The sequence below is a fragment of the Tyto alba genome, unplaced genomic scaffold (genome assembly GCF_018691265.1).
Source record: "Tyto alba isolate M040663 unplaced genomic scaffold, T.alba_DEE_v4.0 Super-Scaffold_26, whole genome shotgun sequence".
NCBI classification, from domain to species: domain Eukaryota; kingdom Metazoa; phylum Chordata; class Aves; order Strigiformes; family Tytonidae; genus Tyto; species Tyto alba.
In genome coordinates this window covers 12,247,130-12,269,247 of record NW_024881300.1, presented here as the reverse complement: position 1 = coordinate 12,269,247, position 22,118 = coordinate 12,247,130, and the positions used below count along the sequence as shown (strand labels likewise).

Genomic DNA, 22,118 nt, shown 5'->3' with positions numbered 1-22,118 from the left:
TCTGGTAGGGAAAAGGAGTCTGCCTGTTCACTAACTTACACAGCTGATTCCCAGTCAGTGTTAATGGGAGCATAAAGGTGCATGTGTTTCTGTGTGGACAGCATGCAAGACAGAGCAGCCACTTGCTCTTCAGTTTATTTCTGACCTTTATATCAGAGACATATAAGGCAAATTAATTTTATTTAAGCACTCCCATAGGATGATTTTATTTCAGCCTTTGAAGCCTCAGTACTTTCAGCAAAAAGTGCTAATGTAATTATGATAGGACATTCATGTTCACAGGACCCTAGAGCTTCATGTTTAACTGGATTAAAGCAAATGGAACTTGGTGGGATTTTGGCCTTAAAAATTGCTCATTTTTTATTTGTTTAGTCATGCCAAAATTGAACAAGGAAAATATTCTTTTACTGTACCTTAGCCCTAGTTGTCTTGACTCTGCAACCACTCTGTTGATGATGACTCAAAGCCATGGTGAACTAATTAAGACAGTACTGTGTTACTAACAAAAGAGCTGCTTTCTTCCTCCCTCCTCCCCCCAGCAGTTTGTCAAACAAAATTGTATCCTATACCAAAATAATAGAAATCTAATGTATCCTGGCACTCTGTCTCTAGTCAACCAATGGTATTTTGTAATGCTGTTTTAGTACGTGTATTAGAGGACTTGTGTTTTACACAGCCCATTAACACAAGGGAATCATTAATTTCTGGAGAGCGTCTTTGCCAGAAAGATGTGGGCTTTAAATCTTCTACATACGTAGAAAAGTACTGTCCATCTCACATGTTTTAAATGGGTATGATCATTACTGAAAGTAATGGGATAGTAATATTTTGTGCTCTCCATTTTAAGTAACTGCCTTTTACAGTTGACATTCTTTTAGAAAACTCACTGATAGATTTGCCTTTGCATAGACGTTCTTACAGTGCCTTAACATTTTTTCACAAGGATCTGGATTATAAGATGCTGTTGTTTCTTTTGTTTGTAGTTTTCTGTGCTTCACATGTATATATTAAGGTAATTTTGTCTTCTTTAAAGTATTTTTGTGCCAATGTAGTTGCTCTTTTCACCTTTGTTTTTTATATAAACAAAGGGCATGTATGTTACATCTGCTTTTTGAACGTCGTCTTTAAAAGCTTTTAGCAATAGTTAACTCAGCTGCTTGTTTCTGTTCTCTAAGGGGTCTCCTGGCCTGATATGCACCGTCTGGCTGACAGAGTCCATCTGGAGGAGTTGACTAAAATTGGCATTCTGAAAGGCAATGTGGATGACATGGTGAAGGTTCATCTGGGTGCAATATTTATGCCACACGGACTTGGACATCTACTTGGAATCGATGTGCATGACGTTGGAGGCTACCCAGAGGTTAGTGTTAGTCCATCCTCAACTGCCTTGCAGATTAACCCCTCTCAATTCGATCAGCATTTCTCATAGTTTATGCATGAGTAGCCAGTCACATCTTCTCAGAGGTGGAACAGATGTGCATTTAAGTGTGTCTTTTTCTGGATGTGATATTTTATGGAGTTTACTTTAAGGGAATCTATTAATTCATTAAAACAGAAATTGCTTATGGGGAGAAGTCAACTGATGTCACCCTTGGGACATGCTTAAATCTGTTCAATTTCTGCATGCGTTGTGTTATTTCTCCATGAGTCACTGCTGCAACATATATCGCTCAAGCATACCCTATGCTGTGGCAGAGAGCATCTCTGTCTACCTGAGACCTGTAGTGGAAGACTCACTTGCTCCATTCCAGATGTGAGACAGCTGTGGGAGTCCACTGCTTCACCTGGGCTAGTAATTCCCAATGGCTGTGTCATATGGAAACAAGTTGGCTCATATTCCTGTCTTGAACTTTGGTGCCCATGTTGACACTGGAGATCAATGTAGAAGTGTTGTCCTGGAATGAGAATAAAAGAAAGAAAATCCATTGGGTCTTCCAGTCTCTGCAAATATGAAAGCATAACCTCTTGTATTCCAAGTTTCTTCAGAAAACACAGAATGATTACCTTCTTCCTTGAATTAACATGATGGTTCATGACTGTGGTCTGAAAGCAGAATGGGTAAAATTCTATAACCAATGAATGGGAAGATGTTTGCAATAATACTGAAAAAAATTAAAACACCCTCTAACGGAAATTGAACTTAAGTTTTGAATAAAGAAAGAAAGTTTACAGCAGCTTCAGAAAGATTTCAGAAGGATTTTCTGTGGGTTAGGTGTTGGCTATTTGATGCCAACTGTTTAAGGGTTTTCAATAATACAGTATGAAAATGGATCATTTGCCTTCTCTGTTATGTATGATGTTCTTTGACAAGAACCTGAAAAAGAAACTCGGAACTTTTTAGGTAAGATTTAAGCATATTTTGGAGCTTGTTTATGTTGGGTGAGCAGGCAGGGAAGAAACTATATAATATTTGAGGGTGCTCATTATGTTCACAATGTAATTATTGTTGAGACACAATACTGTGATGACAGTGTATTGGCATCAGCTAATAAACGTATATGTAATAAAAATGAAACAAAAATCAAAAACAACCCTATTCCAATTTTAAGGTTTCTTCACTAGCTAATACAGAAAGGATGGATGTTTGCCCCTCTCTCTCTTCCAAGTGCATTCTCTCTGTGTACAAATACAGGCATTCAGCAAAGCACAAGGGATGTGATTACTTGGAGAGATCCTGGTCTTAAAAATGCAGGACCCCAATGTTGCATGCCTTTGCTTAGATTGTTTTTGCTTGTGTTGTGAATAATCTTTCTGAATTTGGTGGACTTGCATAAACTGGAGCACATGTTTAAGACTTGGTAGGGTAAAGAGATAACAAAATTTTAGGAACAGTGAGAATTGTGAGAATTAAAAGTACCATGCTTGATTTTTACTTAGAAACTGTATGCTTTGAAGCTTAGGGCAAGTACCTTAATTTCAAGGGAGATTTCTGGAACTGATTTTGGGGGAGTACAGAGCAACCAACCCTATATCTCTCAGCAGGTTTCATTAGTGTGGATAGGAGCTACAGAATCAGATTTCTAAACTAATTTTTATTTACATATGACCAAATTTGTAACTGTTAATTACCCAGTATATTATATAATTTAAGGGTCATTTTTCTGAAAGCAGCCTGATCTATCCACAGTTTTGAAAAAGCAACCTGTTATGGATAAAAATGTATATAGGGATTGTATTGTCAAATCAGTTAGGGTCTCCACTTTCATCCTTAACATGTAAAAATACCAGAGCTCTGTGCAGATAGAGAATTTAATACTTGCAAATATTAAAATTATTTGTTTGTGTAGACCTGCAGCTGCATTCTTATATTAAGAATGTTTGCATGGCTAATTTACTTTCAAAATCCAATCCTAAATAACAAATTTGCTGGATGTGGGGGAAGCACGTATGTGAGCTCACAAACAAATAGCTGAAGTCCTGTATTTGCATATAAATGTGCATATAGATGGGTGTGTGGCATCAGCTTAATTTGAAAAATAATTAATTCGGGGTTCTGCAGAAGAGCAGCCCCTTTAAACTCCTTCTGCAGCATGAATTCCACCTCAGTTAGACCCATCACTTCTCTCCGACCCAAAGCATGAGGCTCTTTATATTGTGCCGTTTGACTAAGGTGAGGTACCTGAGCATTGAAGCACCTGATGGTGGAAAGCCCACATCAAAGTCTGTCAACAGGGTGAAGTTCATTAGGTTTCTCCGGGCTTGAAGCTGTCATGGGAGGCACGGTCCCTGCCCGCAGCAGGAGAGGGCCGTAGGGCTGTGGGCATCCGGGCAGGCACTGGAAAGCTTCAGGGAGACGTGGCTTTCCCCAGGTAAACCTAAACACGAGCAACTGGGCATCTCTCATGTGAGTGCGATACATGTCTGTATTAAATGGGAGAAGGTTTTTTTTCATCTGTGCCTCGTTGTTTCACGAGAAAACACATTTTGAAGACATCTAGTATGCTATGGAGAGATTTTTGGTGCATTTTAAATGTTTAACGGCTAGGAAGGTTTTCACAAGGAATTTCATAAAGCCATTTGTGTGTTTATTGTACACTGAGCCCATGCCTGTAGTATCATGCTTTTTTCTATCTGGTTAAGAAGCAAGTTACTTGCTTTTGGCCAAGGGAATTTCTGGGAGTATTACAAAGGATTTTTTAAAAATAAAAACTTTCCAAGTGGATATTATTCCATTATTTTTCCTCAAGTGTAAACAGTTACATTTGGAATAATACAATAAGCTTTAATTTCCTAATTTTTATCCGTCACAAAGTCTTGTGTGTTCCAAAAAAACTATTTCCAGACATTGTTAGCTTAGATTAGTTATTCATTAGTAGCCAAAGATTTCTTTTTTCAAAATTGGCAATAATAAGTTTTCATCTTTTCCAGTAAGCTGCTTTCACATGCAGCATTGAACAAGCACTTTCTTCCTCTTTGACAAACACTGTAAAAAATTTGCACATTTTCTGAAAAGGATACTCTGGGATATTAGAAAAATATAAAATTTTCGTTCCTTTCTTTTGCCATGATAAAGAATAATTGGTTTTGGCCAGCAATAAATGCAGCTTAACAACTGTGTTTAGGGCAAGATTTTTAAAAGACCGTAACCAGCAGTGTTTCCCATTGAAGCACGTAAATATATATCCTGATTTTCAGAAGTACTCAGCAGTCAAGAGCTCCTTTGGGAATCAGGTCTCCTGCAGTGTACCATGGTATTCCTCGTGGGGAAACCAAGCATCGAACACTTCTTTGAAAATCTGTCTGCTTCTTTTAAGGGTCTAACTACAACTTGAGCAGTTCTGAAAATTCAGCCCCAGTGGTACTAATCACTTCAGAAAATCTGGCCCTTAGTCAGGCAGAGCTAGCTTCAAAGGGTGAAAACTCCACTGGGCTTAGCTTCAGCTGTAAAATTTAATCATGGAGATGGTTTTCCCACACTCTTTCATTTGTTTCTGGGTAAATTCGATATGGGATATAAATGAGGGTTTGTGCCTGTTGCAGTGGGGAAAATGTGGTAGGTGATCCCAAATTTTCAGACCCTGAGGTAGATGGGGCTTTAAATCTAGGTTCTGCGTCTCTAGATGCTTGAGTTGATTCAATTTCATGTTATATTAATTGACTGTAAGGCTCTAAAGAATGCTAAGCACATTTGATGACTTTCTATAATAATAAGCCAGTTAATTTAAGTTAGGTTAATAACTAGTGTGATTTTAACATCTTGTGAATTAAGAGTTTCATTTTGTTTTGTCTTTTAAAATTACAAGATTTGCCTTAGTTTAAAGTTTTAATTCAGTTCTCTATTCTCATGAAAAGCTGATCCTTTCATCACTATTCCGCATCAGCAAATTAAGGTTAGAGGTTTGTTTTGATCCTGGAGTTATCCATGTCCTTCCATTACTGTGCACACTTGGGGAACATCTCTGCTGCTCAGAGAGGTGTACAAGCTGTGTCTGGCTCTAACAGAAATCTTGCTCCCAGATGACTGTCTGGGGATTTAGGTCACCAAACCTACTAGAGAATACAGGAATAATCTTGTTCCCTTTCTTGTTCTGGCAAAAATTATTTTCCTTATGTATCCTACTTTATGCTGAAGCAGAAGATTTCATTTTTTTGTGGTTAGCATTGCAAATGATGCATTAATGCTTTTTCCTTTAAGAAACAGAGAATGAGGTGAATTTACCAAGGAGCCTAAAGCTGGTATGTAGAGCCCCAGTGATGCAAATTGCTTCACTTGGTCATAACCTTGCAAAGCCTTGCCCTAGCTGTGCATAGCCAGGAACTGCAAACATGAAACAACCTGTATGGTAGGTGCTATGAGCAAATAGTAAAGGGGCCTTTCACCAGTTTTAGCTCTAGATTTTGTTCTTGTAAGCGATTGTACACGTTGAGAAAAGATTAAGAGAAAAAAACTGCAGTTTCTACTTCATGGGGTCCCTTTGAGTCACTTTCTTTTTGATTATTTGAATTCCTGTATAGCAGAAATATAAGGTTGTGTGGGCCATTGAGCAGGCAGAGTGCAGGCAAGAAACAAATTGGTGAAGACTTTCAATTCTACAGCATTTCCATGCAGAGCAGCACTGAAATCCATAGTGCTCATTCTTACCTGTTGAGTCGAACACCAACCAGGAGAGTTTCCTTCAGTGTAAGCTTCTCCTGTGGGATTTTAAACCCCTCTCAGAGTTAGGTTAATAGATCTTACCCTGCTGCAGCATCTTACGTGTGCTCAGAAAAATTGTGATTGGTTCCCATCAGCTTTTCCCTGTGAGGACAGATACTGGAGTTTGGATGTTTACGGGACCTGAGCAGAGGCAAAAGAGGAGGGATGGCTCCAGGTGCTGTGTCAGTGCAGTGCCATGGTGCAGACCGTTCCCTGTCATACCCCACAGGGTTTCCCGCCTCCCCTCCTTTTTGTTGCTTGTTTTGGCTTTCATTAGTTCTGGTTAATTTTTTGAAGGAGGTACTTGCTTATGATTATTTTACTTGCTGAGTTTGTTGCAAAAGACTTTGTGTGCTAAGAGGGTTTTTATCTGAATATTTATTGTCCAGATCTTTCTGAAATTTTAGCAGAGACTAGCAGAGCTTGTGTGTTTTTGAACAATTCATTCTAGGCTCAGGAGGAGAGAAAAAACAAAATAATATGGCTCTGCTTTCAATTATATGTGAAAGTAAGGTATAAAAAGTATCACAGGTACACTTTAGAGGTTTTGCTATGAAATTTCCACTAATATTAATATCAAAAGATCACAAAAGAAAAAGCCCTTTGATTTAAGGCCATCACTTCTGTATGCTTTCTGTGTGTCACAAGAAAACCTGTCCATTAGATTTTAAACAGCAGTTGTCATTGATTTCATTTTAAAAGTGTTTCTGGTAGCTTTTGCAATTCTTTATCCCATGTCTTACAAATTCTCTATTTAAATACTGTCCTTATCTTCCAGGTTTACATTGTAATTGTCAACCTAGTGATTTTTGCTCCATGCTATTTTTTTTTTCCCTCGTGGTTAGGTATTAAGAAAAAATATAGCCTGCATGTTTTATTATTTCCATTATGATAACAATGGAGCTTGGTAACACCTGAGGATCAAGAAGCAAAAATAACGTGGGAGGCTATGCTCAGAATCACACTGCAGCGATGGATTGAAATTCAGTTTCATCTGACTCAGGGCAGGCAGCAGTACCTCAAATAAGTGGCAGGCAATTCTTATTCATTCCTTGCAATAACAGAAAAGTTATTTGTCAGCTTAAACCTGATACCACAGTTAATACCTAGGAAAAGACAAAAATGTTTGAAATAAAAATAGCCAGTTAAACATCATGTGCCCTCCATTCCCCCAGTATTAACTTTGAGCTGTGTCCCAAAAGCTCCAGCTAGTAATTAGATTCTCCTGCAGAAGTGGAAGCTTTGACTTGCAAATGCCACAAGTGGTATGTGATGCTTGGGGCATGTTATCCTGTAACCTGCTGCTGATTTCAAAGGCAAGTTCCTTCAGGTGACTATAGGCAGCTCAAGCTGATGGGAAAAAGTGGGATAGATTGAATAAACTAATCTTCATTAGTAGCACTCAGCAAGAGAAACAAGGGCTTAGAGAGAAGGGACCAGGAGACAAGTAAAATGGAATTCGAGACATTTTATTTTATTAGCTGCATAGGGCTCCATTCTTTTCACAGTAAATGAGCTAATTAGATGTTGGGTATACACGGTGGGAAAATAGTGAAGAGTGAAAGAGCTGAAATTTTACTTCAGTGTTGATTTCATATAATCTAAATATAATGTTAGTATTCTGACTAATTTAAATACTCAGTTGAACTTAGCTTTGTAAAATGGTTAGGACTTCACTGTACTGGATGTGGTCCAGCTGGGACAGTCCATTTGTGAGGCTCAAAAAAGTTCTGTGATGATCTAACTGGAAAAAAGTACCAAAGACTAGTTTGTGTCACTACATTAGTCTTTTACTGTGGTTCAGTGTTTGCAGTTATGAGTAGCTTTGATGATCTCTGCTGTGGCCCTGTTTTGCTGCTGTCGCTGGCTCAAGGAAACTTCAAGGTGATGCCAGCTAAGCTTTGCAGCCCCTGGTTTCAGGAGGGAGGGTGTCCTTGCATCTCTGTGCTTGTGCATCCCTAGCTGGTGTAATGGCCCTGTGGGCAATGACCAGCCAGCAGAGACATTACCTGTGGTTTTCTTCTGTCCTGATCCAAGGACGAACTAAAGACCTGCTTCTGATCGCTTTGCCTGGTAGCCAGTGTCTGTGGGGCAAGATCCAGCATGATACACACTGCAGTTCTTCCATGGAAAAAGCAACGTATACCATCATTAACCATTGAGTTGCTTAGAAGCAGGCAGTAATTCATCCTTATACTGAGGTATTCTGGGAATATTGCAGCTTCTAGTCTTCCACAGCTACTTTTCTGGGGGATAGGCATATTTGCATACTTCCTAATTCCCTGCTTAATCCAAAAATAGATCTATATTTTATATTACTGCACATTTAACTTAATTTGAACTTTTATTTTGCTTACATAGTAATGAAATCAGTTTACATAATAATTCTCTTGTTCCCTTGACAGTCCTTATTGCCTAGACATGCTGTTTTTTGTTACCTTACATGAACCATTAATTGGAATCTGATGTTCTTGGCAGGAGTACAGTCGCAAATGACAGTGTCATACATCTGTGCTTACTGTGGGGGGAGTGTCTCAATTTTAAAATGTGAGCAGAACCTCCAAATAAGATCAGTCTCAGAAAACAATTTCAGATATAGTCTGTTGTTGCAATATACAGGAAAATAAACAGTTCTTTGAAAAGTAATTTTCCCAGACATTCACTGGCAGTCTCCTTTTCGATGCCTAGGTGTTAATATTTTCTAGATTATTGTCTACACTTTTCTGAGGCAAATTACCAGCTTCTGCTTTACAGTTGTACAGCACAGAGTATGACGGTCCTGCTCCATGGCCAGGCCTCCAGGATATACTAGTAATAGAAACAGATACCCACACAGCTGCTGTGCCAGCATTCACATTTTTTACTCTTCATTTCATCTAACTACAAAACAACATCATGGTTATTGTTGAAAACAAGGCGTTAGTTGTTTAGCTGCAAAATACAGGGAAGCTTCCTCCTTACAAAGAAGAAAATCCATTAATGTCAGAAGATTCATACTGATGGATGACAGTGCAAGGCTTTGCTCCCAACAGGGTTTGACTTGGTGGAAAATGGCGATGTCCTTGTTTCAGACCTGTCACCTTCTGTTTGCAGGGTGGTGGTGTTTCAGTCATTAATAAAATCCTCAGTTTGTTCTAGTTTTCATAAACAGAGGAAGCAGTCTGCTGCTGGGCCTGATAACTGTGATGGCTTCCAAGATGGTCACGAGTGCCCAGAGATCAGATGTCTTTTGGGGTGCTGAAGCCATCGTTCGATGTACATTTTAACAGAGTGCTGTTCTCAAAGAAGAAATTTTGGCCACCTTCCCCCACCCCACTCGTTCCCTCTCCCAGCTCTCATTGTCCTTCGGCCTTGCAGCCAGTTGGACTGGAGCTGTCCTCCACTCAGGGGATGTGTAGCCATGTACACGCGATAGCCAGAACCTACCTGTCTCTCTCTCCATCCATTTACACTCACCTCTAGCCTTCATTAAAAGAGAGTGTAGGGCTTCCTCACCATAAGTCCACCCACTGGTGTCCTGCTTGCTGTCTTGGAAAAGCTGAGCAGTGTTACCCTTTCTCTGAAGGCCCGTTAGAGACGCTTTCATGGTAGAGGTGTAGCCGCTGCCATTTACACAGGGACTTCAGTGCCTTCAAAATCAGAAGATCTGGAGATGAAACCAAGAGCTTACACAACCTAGAGTTGAGATTGAAAAAAGAGTTTGTGAATTCCTTCTACAGAAGTTAAAATTTTACTTTTGGGGGAGCGGGAGTATTCAGGTGCTGTGGGGGCCCGCCCTGCATTGTTGACAGCCTGGGGAGCCTGCGCTGTGAAGGAAGTTTCCAAACGTGAATCCTGGGGTCTTGCTCCTGGGTTCTAATCATGTTGTTAGCTTCTCAGAGGAAGTATTAAAAACAGAATCACACTACAAGCAGTCAACACAAAATGTCTACTTACTGCTTTAATGGCTGTGCAGAGGTATCTGAAGTGGGCATCGAGGCTTGATCATCACACCTGGTGGTAAACCTCATTTGTTTTAAGAAAAGGCAAAAAAATGCAGACGCTGTGCCAGGACTGCCTTCAGAGGATGTTTGCCATTGTTTTCCTCACTGTGCATTCATCTTTCTAGCATCTGTCTTGGATTGACTGCCTCAGAAAAGGCATTTACAAGTAGAATTGAAGAGAAGTGTACTTAAAAAACAAATATGGGTTGTTTGTTGTAAAGCAGCCGATAGATAGTTGGCAAGACACCAAAAGGTCCAGACACTAATCTAATTGTTTACAGCTCATGGAGAGATTAATCCACAAGATTGGATGCCCTCATTTCCTTTACGCATTACAATGAATGTGTGAGATGCCAAACCCCATGGGGCAGCAGCAGAAAGAAAAATGGCTCCATTTCAGTGCAGTTATTGTTTCAAGTTTAGAATTATATTGATTTTCTTTGGGTTTTGATAAGAATATAAATGTGAAGTGCCTTACTTAGTATCAGGGTATGCTTGTTTCCTAGCCTCGGTAAAACAAAATCAGGCTTTCTTATTTTACTGTGATATAAAATTTGAATTTGCTGTGCAAAATTCAGATCAAACATGAAATAAAATGTGTTGGATACACAGTGAAAATGGTCAGGATACACTTGCTGGCTCGTGAGGGCAAGCAACTTCTCCACATCTCTGAAAAACGGGCATACCTACCTGTGGATGTCCAGGCTGGTGAGCTCTGAAAATCTTGGCTGCTGTAAGTAAGATGCTGTGCACTGGGACAGAAGCTCTGCAAAGGGAAAAAAACAACCCCAGTATTGCTTGGGTGACCAGTGAGAATAAAGCAAACACTGCTGAGTGGCTGTTGCAAGCAGGATTTCTGTGAAATAGGCTTTCTCTGAACTGAAAGTGGAGCTCAGGAGCGAACAGTACTGTGGTACTGTACACAGTACACAGATTGCAGAGCAAATGATTCAGTGAGACAAAAATGTGGCTAATGTGCAGGGTATGCTCCTGCCACCCTCCGCAGCGGTCTGGCAGAGCGCGGGCGCCGCCGTGCCCGGACGTGCTGCCCTGCGGCCCCACACCAAGGGTCACGCTGGGCAGCACGCTTCGTCCGGGAGGAAGGGGGTGGCTCCTCCTCCTCAGACCAGTCACGCTGCTGGTGATCCCGACAGGAGTCTCACCTTCTGCTGGCAAGGAAAATTACCATGACTTTGGCCAGAATCAAGATTTGGGAATGCTGCGTGGAGAGTGGCTATATAACGCCTTGGTCTTGCAGACCTGTTGGCCTCTGACTTACTGGCTGAAGCGGGAGAGTGATCCTGGGCACGGTGTATGTGCGTGTTTGCAAGCTAGTGGGCCTGTGAGCTGTTTGCTGGTCATCACAATATTTTGTTGCTGAAATTTTGCTACAGTTGCAAAGAATTTTCAAAAAGCTAATTGGATTGAGATATATTTATTCTGATGTTGCAATACCTGGCACATTTGGGGGAGGAAAATTAATATCCTGAACTAGTCTTTGCAGTGTTTCTAATTCCTTGACTAAGCACGTCCTCATATATCATTTTACTTTACCAGCTTTTGGGAAGAAGAGAACATTTTGCTAGTCAGGACTTGTTTTGACTTAGTTTTTAATAATATCAGTCAGCACCATGCTGCCTGAAAGTCTGAATCTGACAAAAGTTTAGTTTTAAATGGGCTGCTTTTATGAGGTCATGTGTAGACTCATTGCTCCTGAATCAAGATCATAAATGTGTAATTTTAATAACATTCAGTGAGAATAAGTATTTGCATATCCTTGGAGAAATTGTTCTGTGCTGCATAGTTCAGCTATTTCAGCCATGACGTGGAGGGGGCATTTCAAGATTTGCACGTCGCTTAAAATACTGTGCTTTACAAGGGAGGGTATATAAAGAAATAGTGCAAGTACTTATTATTTATCCATAGTGTAGTACTTCTCCCAAGGTAGAGAGTGACAGTACCAAGCATATCCAGAGCCAGGATTTCAGTGGTGCAGAAAACAGTTTGGGAAAGCTGGTCATCGCTGTATGCGAATGCTAAATGAGGGACTGACGAGAGAGAGGTAACTGCACAGGATGGTTTCAGTCCTCTACTTCCTGATTATCTTTTGTATTTTGGATCTCTTAAGGAGCAGTCAGCCTAGGAGGGTCTTGATAAAAGGTCACCACAGATTGCCTTTCTGTCTGTCAGAGCCAATGTTTCTTCTACAGGGAGTGGAGCGCATTGACCTGCCGGGGCTCAGGAGCCTGCGCACTGCCCGCAGCCTGGAGCAGGGCATGGTGCTGACCATCGAGCCGGGCATCTACTTCATCGACCACCTCCTGGACCAAGCCCTCCGTGATCCTGCACAGTCCTGTTTCATCAACAACAATGTCCTGCAGCGCTTTAGAGGATTTGGTGGGGTGAGTAATTCTTAACCAGATGGTTTTCTGAAGTTGGTTTTCTGTTTGTTTGCCTTTAGTATGTACTTGAGAAGAAGTCTTTTGGAAGTTGTATTGTACATAGGGCTGTTCCTGAAGCAGTGCCTTGGGCCATTTGACACTGCAGACAAACCGGAGGGGTTTCTTTATTTTTAAATGCAGTTTTATACTTGTGATATCTGATTAACAATGGACCCGTATTTTTCCATTGATCGAAATACCTTCTGTCAGCACTGTACAGTAGTACAACACTGTACCAGGTAGGTGTTCTGTCTAATGTGTGAAATATGGATGTTATGAAATACGTGACTGAGATCCATATTCTAGAGTTAGCTTCCTTGACAGCAGCACAGTCCGGTGCTCCCTCCAAGGGCAGAAGAGCCTGACACTGTTTAAGGCAAGGAGGCAGTAGAGAAAAACATCAATAATCCCCCCTTCTGGACTAATGCCAGAACAGCACAAAATTTATGAATCTAAAGCCTCCCCGGTTTTTCAAGGGAATGGCCAATGGTCTTCGTGAGCACCTGAGCTCGAGGTATCACGTCGCAGGCTCAGGCAGCAGTGCTGGCTGGCTCGGGAGGTAGCCGTGATCTGGGTGATCATTCCCATGCAGGCAGCTGCTGTGCGAGTAGAGGGGCCTTGTTTCTCCAGGCTCTCCAGGGCATATTTCCCATTCAAAGCCACCGCCCTTGCAGAGTGTTTAGCAGTTGCAGTGGCTTCCAGTGGGTTTTCATTTTAGCAGGGCGAGCATTTGAAGGGTGCCGCATTGTTCTCGGAGCTTCCGTATTCATGCACAGAGAAGATAGAGCAGGCAGCTGCAATGCCCCATCCTCCTCATAGCTTTTCTGCTAAGTCTCAACAAAGCTAACAATCATTGGCAACAGCGGTGATTTTCTGGTATGAAAAGTCACTCATTAGGAATTGTCTGCTGCTGCCATCGACTAATTTATCACTATGCCAGCCATGAGAGGGTAATTACTGTAATGCTTTTGGTCTGAGCTGGCTTTGAACCACCAACCCCAACAGAAAAGTTGTGTGCGCCATCACCAGTCGATTGAACCAGCTGGGCTCCTGGGGGCCACCCGTGAGTGCTCCCCATACGATGTGTGTGCAGCCTTACTGAGAGACACAGGACTTTACCCTCGCTGGTATTTAATCCACTGCTGAGGTTTGGGATGTTACCTGTCTCTGTGGTGTTTCTTTATCAAGACTTGCCAGCCACCAGCCAACTGAAGTAGTGGTAAATGAAAGGTAGCTAACTGCATTTTCCAACTGTGAGCACGATGTATACGGCACTGCGTTGTTGAAGCATATTTTAAAGGAACGCTGTAATGCACTTGTGTAGCTTGACACCATAATGAAAACAGGTTTAACTATCTTCACTTTCCTTGTAAACACTCTGTGGGAGTTTTTCAGCAGTTGAGTTGTTTCCTGGTGAGCTTTCTCTGGAAACACTCATCAAAGCCCACATTTTTCAATGACTTGTGAATGCCCACTCCAGTTCTGCAGCTTGGGGCATGCATGTGGCTCACCTGATGTCTGTGTTTGTGTGGAATAGGAGTGACAGCACAGGATCTCTACCTTGGTAATAAGTTGCTGGATCAGGCACTTTTGTTCCAGAGATTTCAAGCAAAGTCTAACTTTCTCCCCTGTTTTTTGCTTAGCTTCCTGTAATGATGACTTGTAAGGAGAGCTAGCCAGCAAACTTTGCTAAAAGGGGGAGCTGCCCAAAAACGATTGAGCAAAAATCTAAATCTCCGATCCCCCTGTGAACAATACATTTTACTTAGAGAAAAAAAAAAATAATACTACGCACATACTCTGAGCCAGATGTTGTCACTTGATTTTGTCCAGAAGAAGAATGAAAATAAAATCTGAGGCTGAAGTACATCTGAATATTTCTGAAATCTACACAAAAGCTGAATTATAATGCAATCAAAATTAATTTTTCCATCTTTACAATTCTGACTTGATTCTGCATAAATAGAAGGTGCAGTTTGTGCTCTGTAGAGTGCTTAGTTATCTACATGCTGGTTCATTCTAGTTTATCCAGAATGAGTGAGTATTTCTCTCAAAAGTATGTCAGAAAACTTTCTTTCTACATGATTAAAAAAGATCTTGTGAAGTCCAGTGTTCTTACTGACAAACATTAATAGTAGAGGGGTTAGTATTGGTGTCAGTTCTAGCTAAAGAGCTCACTACAGCCAGTCCAATCTTCCTCTAAGTTTAAAAAAAAAAAAAAAATCTACAAAAGGAAATAAGTAGTCCATTTTCATCTGCAGAGCTCAGCACTAATTAAAATGTTCATAATTTGGTTTAGCTTAATTCACTTCAAAAATTAACTTACATTAACTGAAGTAACGCCACTGTAATTCCGAGTAAGACTGTCCACACAGGGAAGCTTGTGGATTTTAATGAATTCACCTTGAATTCATGTCTTTTTTTGCACTTTGGATAATTTTCTTGACTGTGACAAGTCTCTGCACTGAGAAGGAAAGCTCTTTTCCTGTGCCAAAAAGGGCAAGATGGTAGCCAGTTATTGTAATTTATGCTGCCTGGTATTAGCCATAAGGAGATTGTAAAATCTGCAAGAGCAGGAAAGCCTGAGAGACAACAGGAGGTTTCCCTTCACCCACTCAGTGTTGCTCAGGGACCTCGTCATTTGGGCTTTTACCAAACATGAGCTGTTCTGGGTTAAATATAGATCCCTCTGGAGGGGGACAATAAGTTTTGCTAGGGGTTCTGCTTCTGAGAGCACGGGCTGCCCTGTCTGAAGCCCTAAACTCTTTACTTGACGGCCATTGAGTTCAGTCCTTCACAAGTTTCCTCAGCTAGTCTTGGGAAGTCACTCAGTCACATGTATTTCAGTTCTCCCTCTGCAAAAGTAAGGTCCAATTTACCGAGGTCATAAATTCTGTGGGGCAAGGGCTGCCATCGGGCGCTGGCGCAGTGCTCGTCCCAGGGCACCTCGGCTCTGCCTGGACTCTGCCCACGCCACACTCATAAATAAACATAGATGTGCAAGTAGAGGTATGTGTATATGGTTGTGCGTGTTGCTCAGGAAAAGCAACCAATTCCTCAGGGAAGGGGAAATACTGACTCCAAATGCTGCCCTTTAGGGTTTGACATTTCCATTCTTCATAAGCTGATTACTGATTCATGCAGTTCATATGATGTTTTCTCAAAGACCCAGTAAAACCATTCAATCTTTTTTTGGCCTTAAATATTCAGTCTCTGTTCAGGCTTTATTTTTCCCTAGGATTTGTAGAACTAGCTCTAGACTTAATACGTGAAAATGCTATGCAACTTCAAGAAGATGCTGAAAGACAGTTAAATGTTAAATACATTAATTTCTTTCATTTGCAGATTTTTCTCATTTAAAAGTTAAATAGATTTACAAAGCCCAGGACCTTGAAGCTCTGCTAATATTACATTTTTTTTCAAAACAATAGTACTTCCCTTACTCAGAAACAAATGTTAAACCAAACAAAAAGCAGGATATTTAATTATGCGTACCTTTTGTTCATGGAGCCATGCAGTTTTGTCTGTCCTGATTTTTATATATTCAGAACGTTGAGCTCTCTTTCTGGGTTTATGGTCTATGTGTGTTATAGAATGAAATAGTTTATTAGGCAATAAACATGCTCATGTGCTTTTTAACATTTCATATCATGCAGCAGTAATAATGCTATACAGCAATTTTTTAAAAAGCTTTCATAGAAAAGCAGTTGTCCTAATGAAACATATAGATTTCTTTAAACTTCTTGTAAGAGAAGTGATAGTTGTAGGCAACCCAAAACCAGCGACTAGTTGCTTATAAACCTTCTTTAACCCTTTTCTCTTAAGTTGTCTAATTAACATAATTAGGTTAAAGTAAGAGCAGTTGCTTCAAACCTGTATTTAGCTTACAGTTTATTGCTTCTCTGTGAGCCTGGATGAAGGGGTGTGCCTGCAGCTTCTTTTTCCAGCCATATCAGTTGATCTAATAAAATACATGGCCTCACCCTACTAATCTTGATCCTCTTTTATAAAATGTTTATATGTGGACCTTTAAAATAAAGTGTGCCTGCCATGAGGACTTGCTTGTGAATAAGAAGAGGGAAGACTGGCAGGGTGGGATGAGAGTCAGCATGTAGCACAGAACCTATTAGCCTCTATAGAAAACATCTTGGCATTGTCACTTTGTAAAACATGGTAACAGGAAAGTGCCTTCCCCAGCCCTGCAACGTACCCACCTGTCCCTGGGTTTGACTAAGGACACCTCTATTTCCTAGCCAGTCCCCCTGAAATACAGAAGTCAAACCCTGCACATGCTAAGTTTGCTCTTTTAAAAATTATTGGTGAATTGATGGCTGAGTCAAAATAAGTCCCCTTGGCTACATGCATCTGTCTCTGTAGGATACCAGCTATAAAAACAGACACATGAATCCTTCAGCCAGACAGAAGCACATGTGCTAATTTACTTTGTGGGGTAGCATGTGTGGCCCACGTCCTGTCATCATTTCCCAGGCGAGTCTCCCACTCTTAAGATCTTACAGTGATAGTATTGCTGCTTTCCACAGCCATAATCAAATGAATGCTCAATAGATTAGAAAAAAAGGAGACATGTCACCAGTGGTCTTTTTTAATCACATCTGGGATCTGTCATCATGCAAATCTGGACTATTTAATTGGCCAAAATCGTTTCTTGATTCTCAGAAGTCTTTTTATGCATATATATATATATATATATAATCATCCAAAAGAAATGAATGAGTGCTACAACCCCCTTCCCTTGGAAGATAACACAGGAGGCTCTGGGGAGCATGACTGTATTAGTAAGTCAGGACAAAGTGCGAGGCTGTATATACAGCTGACAGCAGCCCTGGTATTTAACTCCTGTGCTGTCCTTGCTATGCCTGCACAGCCCTGCTTTGGGACAGAGTTGGGTCCATTGAGTCGAGCCATATGATGGCCTGTTGCTGGCGTTAGGCAGTTGTGCAATCAGGTCTATCTAGACAGATCATGCCACTACCCTTAATAAGAAAAAGGCATTTTAGGGCTAGTCCTGGCATTCCTGGCCACTTCAGCTTTGCAGGAGTGCTTTTCGAAGCATGCCATTTCACACCAAAAGAGCAAAGCCTCCCCTGTGGTGTTTGCAGAGTACCTTGAAAGCTGCTGGTGCGGAGAACCTCACACCTCAGTTTGCTGTTCCTTTAAGCTGTGTCTGATTCCAAACCACTCTGTAGCCCTGAAACAAGCAACACTGTTGAACAAAGAGCCTGCAAACAGGGACAGCTCTGAGAGCAAGTTTCATAACCACTGTCCCCCACTGGAAAAGGCAGTCCCAAGCCAGTGAGCCTTGCCAGACAGATCCAGCATCTTTTGTCCATTTGGACAGAAGACAAGACCAAATGCCGGGTTCTCCTGTAGGGAAGGTTTTGCAGGTCCTGTAAAGCTGCTTCTTGCTGCTGCTGACTTTAAGATCAGGGTGAAGCATGGAGGGTGTGAAGGAAAAGAGTGAATGCAAACATTTCTTCCCCCTTGAGAACCTCTGTTCCTCTGTACTTGTGTTGCTTTTAGGCAAAGAAAAAATGTGAGTGTGCATTGAGAGTGAGAAGTCTGCCTTCTCTGTTACAGCAAGCGCCCATTTTAGGTGATATTCATCCAAGCAGAGAAATGGTTAGATTCTGGAGGAAGAGCTGGAGCTTTCCTAGGAGTGATGGGTGAGGCCCCAGGGGAGCGCCGAGTCTGTGCACCTCCAGCTACAGCCCAAAGACTGTTTGGACTTGCTGATGGTGAGCAGGCTGGTGTGACAGTGCTGGCTCTCCTGCTTTCCACAGCTATCTACAGCTGTGGATTGATTAGATGATCTAATGATGTTTCTCTTATACAATGAGTTGCTGAGTGTGGCACTCTGAGCAAATGGGTTTCCCCATCCTCCCCTGTTTGGTAACTCTCCGTTCCCCGGCTTAGGGGGCTCCAGCACCCCCTGTGCTCTCCTCATTCAGAGTGTCTCACATCTCATCTCCACCAGGATCTCCCTTCCTGGACTCCTTAGCCAGCTCCATATCTCTCTGTCCATTATTTGCCAATCCTGTCTCACCTCACTGTATATTCCTTCACCTGGTTCCTTTCATCACTCTAGCTCCATTTTCCAGCTCCTTCCCCATCCTGATTTTCTCTTGTGGCCTAGATAGGGCACAGCATTGACAGACACCTTGCCCCACTTGTTCTTCCTCTCACCTCTTAGTCTGGCTTTCATCTGCTCTGCTTTCAAGTCAGTCTATCCTCTCAAAGAGTGTCGAGGTATTGGTGAAGGCATGTACACTTCAGCTCAAGCAGGTGAAGGTTTGTGAAGCTGGCAGTGCTCGGGAAGAGGCTCCCTCCATTAGGCAGAGTCAGCTCCAGCTTTGGCTGGCCTCCCCCCTGCTCTCGGACTTACTTTTGCACTGACATTTTTACTTTCCACATCAATGCTGTGCCCATCTCCATTTACACTGGTGTGCTTGCCAATGTGATGCTTTGGCTTCTACTGTGTCACCAGATCTGTCCCCTGGATTCTGGCACTTCTGCAGGGCTCTCCTGGTAGCAGCAGGTTTTTGGCAGGGGCTGGTCCATCCAGGTAGGCTGTGCCCAGCCCCAAGACCCAGCAGGACAGATGCTGGGGGCTGCTGTGAGGCAGAGAGCATGATTCACCTTGAGATGCAATGCAACTGTCTTGCTGAATCCTTGGGTGATTTTTTGCTCAGCTGGCCAAATTCGAAGTAATGAATCAAAAAATCCACACTGGTAAAAGCTGTTCAAGTGCATAAGAGTAATTCAGTGTGTTGCTGATTTCCTCTTCTGCAGTAAGGCACCAGCCTTTCAGGCACACTGAGTGTAAAGATCCTCACGGCTTTCAAATTTACAGCTGTCCAAATCAAATGTGTGAACTCAATGGAGTTTGTTTATTTAATTCTGCTTTATAACACACTTAACTTGATACCAAGTAAAAGAAATAATCTGGCAAAGACCTCATTAAACGATTTAATAAGGACTGGATGACTCATTTTGTTTGAACAAATGCATTATTTTGCAATCAGAAGTACAAATGTTAACCAGCTTTATTTTTAGTTGAAAATGTCAGGAGGTCAGAAACAATTAAAGCAACTGTAAGGTGGGAGTCCCCAGAGTTTGTGTTCTCTTGGATTTACACCTTACTAAAATCGCTTTTATTGCATCTTAGCAATTTACTAACATTTTTCTGATAAGATAACAGGAAATGACTGTGTAGACATATTTCCTGGTAAGAAGAGATTAGAGTCAAACAGAAATGAAGCATACTTTTCATTTTAACAGAACAAGAGCTGGAAAACTGAGATGATGTGTTTTCTCCTTGCATGATTTGAAATGCAGTGATTGTATTTTAAAAGGAATATCTGACCTGCTTAGGACTTTCTCCATCAGCTCAAAATTCAATGTTTTGAATATCAGCTATACAAGCTATTTCATGTTGCAGTTCCTCCTTTTGAAAACGTATTGAGTTTAGAGAAAAGAGAATGTGATATTTAAGTGCAAAGAGCAGCTAACTGCAGCTCAGCAGCAGGACCACTTCGAGAACAAGCATTTTGGGCGTCAGGAGGCACTGCTGTTGAACCTGTCCCTAGCAAGCCATGTGCTAGCAAGGCTGGAGGCAAATTCAGGGGAGAATGTTCCTTTTGCTGCTCGTGATGACAGGGGCTTGACATTTTTTGGCCCCGTGTAATTACGCAGCATGAGCTCACTGATGCAGCATCTCGCTCAGCCTGTCCCTGCTGTACCCGGTGCAGCAGAGGCAGCACCCGAGTCACCAGCAGAGCCACCACCTCCCGCGGGGCTGCTCTGCCAGGGGGCACCACGGGGCTCGCGTGGTCCCAGGAGGCTGGCAGGGGCCGGGTGGCCCAAGGGGGATTGGGCCCTACAGAGCTCAGCACCGCGGTGCTGGGCGATTTGGGTGCTTCCAGTATGTTGCCCTGCCTGGTGTTGCATCAGGACCAGACTGAAACGCGCTTTGTGCTGTCGCTGCCCAATGTGCTTCTCCTCCCCAGCTGCAATACCTCGGTAACCACGTGTTCTCTGTAACAGGTCCGGATCGAGGACGACATTGCAGTGACAGCCAGTGGAATGGAGCTGCTAACGTGTGTCCCACGTACTGTTGAAGAAATAGAGGCTTTCATGGCAGAAGGCCAAAGCAGTGCCAAGTCATTTGACTGCCTCTCCAGCCAAAAGCAGTAAACTTCAGGATGATACTTACTGTCTCACACTAATCAGTCATCGTTCTGATTTAATGCTGCAGCATATAAAATAAAGTGCATCCAATTCTTAATAGCAAGAGAAGCAGGCAGGCTATTAGCTGGAATGATTAATTCATTAAAAATTAAGGTAGAAGGCTTCAGCACTTGATGTCCAGGTAACACAAATGCTGCTGCTTGCAGTCAGCAGTTTACGTTACCAAGTAATGTAAACCTGAATAACCCTGCTGCATTATCAGCGGGGCTTATACTTCTGTCACATATCAGATCAGACTATCTTGCAATTAAATATGAATTTTGATGATTGGGACTCTTTAAAATAACCAAATGGATTATCGGAATACTGTTCGCAACTGTAACAATACAAGACTTTTTTTAAACATCGCAAGTACTGCAAAAAACATGAAAAATCAGCTGTTCTCAGTGGACATAATTACACTTACATTTTTCTTACAGATCTTATTTCAGTGTCAATGGAGTAAGCAGAATCAAATTTTTATTAAAATTAATCCTTGGCATCATTTATGCTCACAACTTCGTGATCATTATGCTCTTTTGCTCCCATTCCTGCTTCTTTATCTGACCTTTCTACCAATTTGTGCTCTGGAAACTTTGACCCTTCATTAGCCAGATTTTTCTGCTCTGGGTAGTGGGTGTACTGATCCTTCACACACAGCCTGTGATGCTTATTAGATTTGTCCATCTATTTGTTCCTTAAAAACACAGATTGCTATGGTATTCACGACTCTTAAAAATTGCAAGAAGGGAGTATCTTTGCTGCAGGGCTCAGGGTCATTCAGCAGCATATGCTATGCAGAATGAGAGTTATTTTTAACTGTCCGGTGTTAGCCAGTTCAGAGCGACATAGTGTAAATTTTATATATGGATACACCACAAACATATTAATAATAATCATAAAATAATTTTCCATTCATGCAGGATTTAAATTACCCAGAGAAGCCTTTCTTTACTGTAGGTGTTCATCAGCCTGCAGGAGAATAAATACGTTTCTTGCATCATAAAGTAGCACCAGTTACTGTAACTACATAAAAATAACCTTGCTCACTTTATGAACACATCAAAACTCTTGTTTGGTCTTCAGGCTCCATTGCACAGTGTGACTGCAAAGCCACTTCAGAACATCCCTCTGCCATGTCAGGGGGAACTGAAGTCACAGCAGATGTCAGGGCCTTTCTGGGTCTTACTGCTTGCCAGATGAGGATTTTCCCACTGTGAAGGGATTGGCTGACCTGATCATCTCATCACCTCGGTTCTGTTGCTCACATCCTGGAGCTGGCATGCAGGCAATGGGACCAACTGTGAGCTT

At 41.8% G+C, this 22,118-nt stretch overlaps 1 protein-coding gene across 1 annotated transcript in view; it reads left to right on the top strand.

Annotated features, from left to right (window-relative positions):
- Positions 1–21,312, top strand: part of PEPD (peptidase D) — a 141,492-nt gene extending 120,180 nt beyond the window's left edge. Inside the window, exons 13-15 of the mRNA XM_042797725.1 lie at positions 1,176–1,360; positions 12,330–12,521; positions 20,625–21,312. Of these exons, the coding sequence (XP_042653659.1) occupies positions 1,176–1,360; positions 12,330–12,521; positions 20,625–20,774 (527 nt within the window). The 3' untranslated portion in view covers positions 20,775–21,312. The remainder of the gene's footprint in view (positions 1–1,175; positions 1,361–12,329; positions 12,522–20,624) is intronic.
- The last annotated feature ends 806 nt before the right edge of the window (positions 21,313–22,118 follow it).